General features: G+C 57.8%; 1 protein-coding gene across 2 annotated transcripts; it reads right to left on the bottom strand.

Annotated features, from left to right (window-relative positions):
- Positions 1 to 922: 922 nt before the first annotated feature.
- On the bottom strand, positions 923 to 8,026 carry C2H19orf85 (chromosome 2 C19orf85 homolog). Of its 2 annotated transcripts, none has more exons than XM_065920794.1 (2): positions 7,854 to 8,026; positions 923 to 1,740 (listed from the first exon to the last, which is right to left on the bottom strand). In XM_065920794.1, exons 1-2 carry the CDS (start codon positions 8,024 to 8,026, stop codon positions 1,284 to 1,286), a joined length of 630 nt encoding a protein of 209 aa, XP_065776866.1. In that variant the 3' UTR covers positions 923 to 1,283. The 2 variants fall into 2 exon arrangements, 1 of the variants encoding a protein (XP_065776866.1); XR_010661379.1 differs by lacking the exon at positions 7,854 to 8,026 and adding an exon at positions 7,050 to 7,135 and having other exon boundaries at positions 1,625 to 1,740.
- Positions 8,027 to 8,443: the final 417 nt, after the last annotated feature.

Below are 8,443 nucleotides of genomic sequence, written 5' to 3'. Positions count from 1 at the left end.
GGGAAGGGGGCGGTGGGCCAGGCTGTCCGTCTTGAGAGCGTGATTGGCCCGTCCAGAGAAAGGCAGAGCGTCGGGCCAATGGGGAGTCGCGAAAGGCGTGCTGGCGGGTCTAAAGGGTACGGAGAACTTGAGACTGCAGCCCCAGAGGTTGGTGGGTCGCGAGCAGTCCGGCTGCCAGTTCGAACGACAGCGGCGAAGGGCGGGGGGTGCGCGGCGCAGGGGCAGGACTTGGGTCCGAACCTGGCCCTTCTAGCTAGAGACTGAAGCTTACAGAGAGACCCACGCACTTTCCAGGAAAGGGCTGAAGGCGCGACGAGCCAAGAAGTCCCTCCCTCTCCGCGCTCTTGAGTCTGTTCTCTTGGAGCCTCAGTTTTCCCTCTCACAGCACCTGCGTGATCGGGTGGTGTCCTAATGTTTAGACGGTGCTTGGAAGTGGGCTTGCGAGAAAGCGGTGGAGAGAGAATTTCCCATTACTTTTGGGAAAAAAGCCAAACTACTCCCAAATCACGGTCTGCCTTTTCGGCGCCTTGACCGCCCTCTAGTCTTACCACTCTCCTCCGGCTCACTCTGCTCCAGCCAGGCTGGGCCCCAACGTCCCACCTCCAGGCCTTTGCACCGGCTGGTCCCTCAGCCTGAAACCCCAGACTTTTTCACAGTCCCAGCTCCTTGTCATTGAAGGCCTTCCCCGACCACCCTGTATCAAGGAGTCACCCGATCGGGTCGCTATCCTATAGATATTTTCTTCCCAGCACTAATACTAATCTGAAATTGGAAATTTATCTTGCCTTAAAAAAAAAAATATGGATGTACTCATTTATTTTCAGCGACCCCAACTTTACCCCCCACCCTGCCATGTGAACTCCATAAGGGTAGAGATGTCTGTTTTATTCACTGCTGAGTCCTCCACACCCAGATGTGGGCCTGGAATGCAGTAGGCGCTCCACAAATCTTTGGGAATAAACAAGAGGAGACCAGACGTTAGAAAGAGCTGAACCAGGGTGAGAGGGAGCCGGAGGGACGGTCACCAAGGAGGTGGGGCTGGGCAGAAAGAAGGAAGAAGGTGAGGAGGGAGAGAGCACCCCCTGCCCCACCCCAGAGGCTGAACTGGGGACCGTGGACTTGGGAGAAGACCCTTGAGGCCGAGGCGGGAGTCTGGGGGGATTCCTGTGGCCAGAGGTTGCCAGGAGGGGCGTGGATGGGACAGGGGACTGCCCGGCAGGCAGCTGAGGAGCTGTCATGGCAGAGGCTCTGGTCTGTCTGGGAACCTGGGTTGTGATTGGGTGTCACGGGAAGCAGGTCCCCCAGCCTTCGGGGGTCCCCTGAGAAGGGCAGGCACAAGACACCTCCCACCTGCCCCCCCAGCGACCCTCAGAAGCCAAGAGCTGCTCCCCTGCCCCCAGGGAACGCGGGGGAGGGAGCAGGGGGTCGTAGAGCCGTGTGTCCTGCCTCAGGGCCGGCTGGCCCAGCACACAGAGGGACAGGTCAGATGGCGCTGAAGGACACGGCGGGGGGAGCGCGATGTCCTCAAAGAGGTCGAGGGTGGAGGCATCCAGGGCAGCGAGACTCAGGCTGGGGCCAGCATGGGGTGCCTCGGTGGGCGCCATGGCACAGGCCACGCCCAGGAAGGGGGACGCAGGTGGTGGGGGCGGCCTCTGGGGCGGCGGTCTCTGGGGAGGCGCCTCCTGGGACAGGATGGACATGGCCAGGCGCTGGGTGGCAGCTTCGATCTTGGCAAACTGCCTGCAGAAAGAGCCGGGCGTTACAGGGGTGACCACGGAGAAATCCCCTACCGTCTGCCATCCCAGTAGTGACATGTCTCTTCTCTCTCTCCCCATTTGTCTTTATGCTACTGTCTCTGCCCCGGGGCCGTTTTCTTGAGTCCCACAGTTCAGTGTCTCTAACCCCATTCATGGGCTTCCCTGGTGGCTCAGATGGTAAAGAATCTGCCTGCAATGTAGGAGACACAGGTTCAATCCCTGGGTGGAGGAGGTTTCCCTGAAGAAGAAAATGGCAACCCACTCCAGTATTCTCGCCTGAAGAATCCCCATGGACAGAGGAGCCTGGCGGGCTACAGTCCATAGGGTCGCAGAGTTGGACAGGACTGATTAACTAACCCTTTGTTTCACTTCCAACCCCATCCATAGGGAAGCTATGAAGAGCTGTGGGGCCTTCCTTCCTTGAGGCAAACGAGGGCTCCTCTCTAGTTGAGGATCATGGGCTTCTCATTGCGGTGGCTTCTCTGGTTGCAGAGCACAGGTTCCAGGGTGCAAGGGCTTCAGTAGCTGCAGCGTGAGGCTCAGTTGTCCTGGCTCCTGGGCTTTGGAGCACAGAGTCAATAGTGTGGTGCGTGGGCTTAGTTGCCCCGAGGCCTGTGTGATCTTTCTAGACCAGGGATGGAACCCATGTCTTCTGCATTTGCTGGAGGACTCTTTACCCCTGAGCCACCAGGAAATCCCAATATGTTTGGCATTTAGATTTATTCTGACCATATTCCAACATGTAGAAGTAGAAAATGCCTTAAGGGGTGCCTTTACAAATTTTTTTTTTTTTTTTGCACAAAGGCACTCTGTGGACTGGCAGCGCGACTCTAACATTGAAGCCATGTGGATTCTGCTTCCTAAAAGGGCTATGAATCTGCATCTCCACCAACCCTCTCAGAATCTCCACCAACCCCTGGCTGGAGTCCCCAGCCTCCCCACCTGGATGACTGCAGTAGTCACTGCATGGGTCTCCCCCCAGTATTCCTGCCCCCTCAGTAGCAATGCAGGTGGGTCTTGCACTGCACTGTGTCCCCCTAAAATTGATATGTTGAAGTTTTAACCCCCAGCACCTAAGAAAGTGAAAAGTCGCTCAGTTGTGTCTGACTCTTTGCGACCCCAGGGACTGTAGCCTGCCAGGCTCCTCTGTCCATGGGATTCTCCAGGCAAGATACCACAGTGGGTTGTTATTTCCTTCTCCAGGGGAAATCTTCCCGACCCAGGGATTGAACCCAGGTCGCCTGCATCACAGGGAGATTCTTTACCCCTGAGCCATCAGGGAAGACCCAGGGCCTCAACACGTGACTGCACTTGGAGACTGAGTCTTTAGAGAGGTGATTAAGTCAAAATGACATCATCAGAGTGGCTCCTAACCCAGGAGGAGGAGATTAGGATGCACAGAGGGATGATCACAGGAGAAGCAAGGAGGAGGCCTCTCCCCGCGAGCACCTCGGTCTGGGGCCTCAGGCTCCAGAATCAGGAGAAGGTTGTCCTCAGTGCCCCGCCCAGTCTGTCATGTTTGATCATGGACGTTCCAGCAGATGAATGCAAAAACATGATTTTGAACAAAAGCAGTGAGACTTAGTGGGTCCGTGACACCATAGAAATAAAAGTTCAAAACCAGGCTAACTCGATCAACAGGGAGAGACGTCAGGAAGGTGACTCACGGGAAGGAGATCCTACCAGGATCTCTGGGGACAAGAAATGCCCTGTTCCTGGATCTGAATGTTGATTTTATCAGTGGGTGCCCTTTAGGAAAAATTCATTAAGCGCCACATAGATGATGTGTGCATTTTTTTTTCTACTGTGTTAAACCTCCAGGGAAAGGTTTATATAAAAAATGTATCTGTTGGAACTTCCCTGGTGGGTCCAGTGACTAAGACGGCAGGCTCGATTACTGATCAGGGAAGACCCCACATGCCCTGGAGAGACTCAGCCCGAGCACCACACCTTGAGCCTGTGCCGGAAGCCCGTGCTCCCCAAGGAGAGAAGCCACTGCAACGAGAAGCCCAGGCGCACACCTAGAGAGGAGCCCCTGCTCGCCACAACTAGAGAGAAACCCACACAGCTGCGAAGATAAACAAAAGTTAATTAATTAATTTTAGAAAATGTATCTGCTGGGACTTCCCCAGTGGTCCAGTGGCTAAGACACACTGTGCTTCCAAAGCAGGGGCCGCGGGTTCCATCCCTGGTTGGGGAGCTAGATCCCTGCAGGGCCTTGCTGCAGCTGCAACTGAGACCCAGAGCTGCCAAATAAAGTTTCAATAAAAGAACTGCTGCATCAGACAGCTGTCTTTTGATTTTTCTGCAGGTTTGAAAATTTTTCACACGGAGTTAAACAATCTCTAGCGTGGGTGGGAGGGGGTTCCTGGGGGAGCAGGGCCTGAAGGGACCCGGAGAGAGGAGGAGGGTGTGGGTGGGGAGGTGCGAGGGGAGCTCGCCTGCGTCCTGGATCTTGTAGGTTGCGCCTGCATGCCCAGGGGGAATGTGCTCACTGTGGGCGGCCAGGGCCTCGGGGAGCCTGGGGCAGAACCGCCGTGGGAGTGGGGAGGTCTGTGCCACTGGAGGCTGGCCCTAGGGGGCAGGGAGGACAAGCAGGGAGCCTCGGAACCCGGAGGCATCTGCATGGCATGGGGTCCAGGCTGGGCGCCGGGCTGAAGGTGGGGAGGGGTCCTTGAGCAGTTGGTAAGGAGGCCGGCTCTGGAACATGGGGCAGGTCCATGTTTGGGGGCAGGTGTGTCTTTCATCCTGGGCTTCCTGGAGGAAGGCCGCTTGCGGCAGGGGCGCAGTGGTCAGGCGGGGCAGCCCCCAGTCACTCACGTGTGGTCCAGGCCCTCCTGGGGCAAGTCCCCGGAGCCACCCCCCCTCCAGAAAAACAGGAGCTTGGGCAAGTCACTTCACTGCTCTGTGCCTCAGTTTCCTCATCTGTAAAGGAGGACTGTGACAGCACCTGCCTCCTGGGGCTGCTGTCAGCGGTTCCTGAGCTCATGTTCACTGTAAGGGGCATCGGGGGCTACAACTAAAGCACTCAGAACAGTGCCCGGCACGTGGGAAGTGTCTGATAGGTTTTAGCTCCATTGCCACCGCCATCATCCTTACCATCCCCTCAGCCTCAGCACCATCACTCTCATCACCACCTCACCATGACCACCACCATCAACCTCACCATCACCACCACCCTCATCATCAACACCATCACCCTCACCATCACCGCCACCACCATCACCCTCACCATCACCCTCACCACCACCACCATCACCCTCACCATCACCCTCACCCTCACCACCCTCACCCTCACCCTCACCATCACCCTCACCACCCTCACCATCACCCTCACCATCACCACCACCACCCTCACCCTCACCATCACCCTCACCACCACCACCATCACCCTCACCATCACCCTCACCCTCACCACCCTCACCCTCACCCTCACCACCACCCTCATCATCAACACCATCACCCTCACCATCACCGCCACCACCATCACCCTCACCATCACCCTCACTACCACCACCACCCTCACCACCATCACCCTCATCATCACCATCACCCTCACCATCACCCTCACCATCACCCTCACCACCACCACCATCACCCTCACCCTCACCCTCACCATCACCACCCTCACCATCACCCTCACCATCACCACCACCACCATCACCCTGACCATCACCCTCACCACCACCACCATCACCCTCACCATCACCCTCACCATCACCCTCACCATCACCACCCTCACCATCACCCTCACCATCACCACCACCATCACCACCCTCACTCTCACCACCACCACTACCATCACCATCACCACCATCACCATCATCCTCATCACCATCATCACCCTCAATCATCATGACCATTATCATCACCTTCATCATCCTCACCACCATCACCATCACCACCTTCACCCTCACTACCATCACCACCGTCACCATCATCCTCAGCACCATCACCATCATCACAGTCACCTCCATCATCCTCACCGTCACCTTCATCATTATCACCATCATCTTCACCCTCATCACCATCACCACCATCACCCTCACCCTCACCACCCAGTCCCGGAGATGCTATATCCAGGCAGGACTACCGAGTGGTCCACAGCATGGACTCAGACTGCCTATAGTTGTCTCACCTCTCTAGCTGTGTAGCCTTGGACAAGTCATTGCACCTCTCTGAGCTCTCTTGTCAGTAATATAGGGAAAAGACAGAACCTACAGTGCAGGTTTGTGGGAGTGTTAAGTGACCTAGCGTATGTCAGGGCCTTAAGACAGTGTACCTGGCACACAGCAACCTCAAAAAATGGTCCCTGTCACAGGGTGAGGGGCGAGCACAGGGCTGGGCGGGTGTGCGGGCGTGCACAGGCTGGGCAGAGAGCCGGAGGAGCAGAGGTCTCCATCCACATGCCCAGAGACAGGGCAAGGCGTGGCCCCCGCAGGAGGCTGAATGGTGCAGAGCTCGGTGGGAGCTGAGGCTGGCAGGGGAACAGGGGCTGGCGGGCAGCATCTCTGTACTGAGGGCCACGGGAGCCACGGGAGGGGCGCTCGAGCAGAAGAAAGGCCAAGCGTGCCTGGTGTGTGGGTTAGAAAGGCGCTGCCTTCAAACAGCCCCGGAGGTGGACCCCGCCTCCGTCGTCTGAGCCACCACCATCCCTAGCCTCCCGCACCCCTGATCGACAGTCCGAGGGGTCCTTTCAGACCCCCTCACCTCCCTGCCCAGAGCCCAAGTCCCTCTGAGGCCCACAAGGGCCCCCGACCAGTCCCCTGTCTGTCTTGAACCTGAGTCCCCTCCCCTTGCACTCTGCTTCAGCCTCCCCAGGCATGCTCCCTGGCACCTCTGGGCCTTTGCAGTACACTCCCTTCCCGGGCTGCCCCCCTCATCTCCGCAGGGCTCCTGCCTCCCCTCTCCAGGAAGGCCCTCCCAGACACCTTTCCTAAAATGCCAGCCCGCCCCCAGCATGCCCTCTGCAGCACTCACCAGCTTCGAACACGCCGTATCCTTTATAAAAATTGAGGTAAAATTCACAGTACTTAAAAAGAACCATTTTAAAGCGTGCAATTCAGTGGCCTTCAGTACACTCACGATGTCATGCATACCCGCTCTAATTAGTTCCAGAACTTTCCATTACATCCCAGGAGACCTGGCACCTGTTAGGCATGTCTCCCCAGCCCAGTCCCCAGCCCTTGGCACCCGCCAACCCGCCAACCTGTGGCTGTGCCTGTTCTGGATACTGCACAGCAATGAACTCACACAGTAGGGGAACTTTCGTGTCTGGTTCCTTTCACTCACCATCCTGTCGTGCTGGAGCCTCATATGATGTCATTCACTTCTTTATTTTTTTAAAGTCTTTATTGAGTTGGTTAAATATTGCTTCTGTTTTATGTTTTGGGTTTTTTTGGTCACAAGGTATGTGGGATCTTGGGCCTCCCGCTCAGCTGGTAAAGAATCCGCCTGTAATGCGGGAGACCTGGGTTTGGTCCCTGGGTCGGGAAGATCCCCTGGAGAAGGAAAAGGCTACCCACCCCAGTGTCCTTGCCTGGAGAATCCCATGGACAGAGGAGCCTGGCGGGCTGCAGTGCGTGGGGCAACATAGAGTGGGACGAGACTGGGCAACTAACACTTTCACTTTCACGCTGTGTGGGATCTTAACTCCCTGCCCAGGGACCGAACCTGCACCCCTTGCATTGGAAGGCGAAGGCTTAACCCCTGGACTGCCGGGGAAGGCCCCGCTTCTCTATTTTGACAGTCCCTTATCAGCTGCCTCCCCACTAGAACACAGACTCTATGAAGCAGAGAGTTTTTCTGGCCATGCCCGCGGCATGCAGGGTCTTAGTTCCCGGACCAGGGATTGAACCCATGCCTCCTGAGTGGAAGCACAGAGGCTTAACCATTGGACCTCCAGGGACTCCCAAAGCAGGGAACTTTGCGTCCAACGGATGGGCCTCTGGGGCCGGCACACAGTCGGCACTCCGTGGATGCACGTTGGGTGCAGCCGGCCCCGGGGGTCCCCTTCACTCTGCGCTGTCTGGGCCTGGGTCCCACCCCGGCCCCTCCCAGCCCCCTCCCACGCTGCCCCCCCGCCCCCCCGCTCACCTGCAGATCTGGTTGTGTAGGAACCGCCTGTGATTGGTCCTCCTTTTGGGGGGCCTGGCCCGCCGTGGGTGTAGGGCTCGCAGCACGTGGGCAGCCGCCCCGCTCACAAAGGCGCACAGCTCCCGGGGGCCTGACTCGGAGATTCCAGGGCCTGCGGGAGCCCCAGGGTGCATGGCCGGGGTGATGGAGTGGCTCCCCACAATGCTGATCAGAAAGCAGCCCCCCCCACAAATCTGTGAGGGGGCCCAGGGCCAGGGAGGGGCACGGGAAGAGAGACGGGGGTGGGGGACGCCAGGGGGCGGGGGCACGACCCTGGTTGGTGGAGCAGGGCCCGGGGAATCGGAACCGTGCTGTGCCCTCACCCCGGCCCTGAGGTGTGAGGCGCCCATAGGTGGGGGTCTGATATAGGCAGGCCAGGGGACAGGGAGGGGAGGGGTCATTTTGTGTGCCCCCCCAAAGGCCCAATTAGCACATAGTTGGGCCTGGGATCTGGGACAGGCAGCGTAGGTGGGGGGGGCAGAGAAAAGCGCCTGGAGATGGCCAATTAAGGGGACAAAGGCCTCATTAGGGAAGCGGGGCCAGGAGTGAGT

Source organism: Muntiacus reevesi, chromosome 2 (genome assembly GCF_963930625.1).
Source record: "Muntiacus reevesi chromosome 2, mMunRee1.1, whole genome shotgun sequence".
In the NCBI taxonomy this organism is placed as follows: Eukaryota; Metazoa; Chordata; class Mammalia; order Artiodactyla; family Cervidae; genus Muntiacus; species Muntiacus reevesi.
Note: the sequence above shows the minus strand (reverse complement) of the source record. Positions and strands in the feature narration are given on the sequence as shown.

Excerpts from the sequence above, each read along its gene's own strand:
- C2H19orf85 (XM_065920794.1), bottom strand. The coding sequence starts at position 8,026 with ATGCACCCTGGGGCTCCCGCAGGCCCTGGAATCTCCGAGTCAGGCCCC. Across the intron at positions 1,741-7,853 it reads CTACACAACCAGATCTGCAG|GCAGTTTGCCAAGATCGAAG; the intron begins GTGAGCGGGGGG and ends CTCTTTCTGCAG.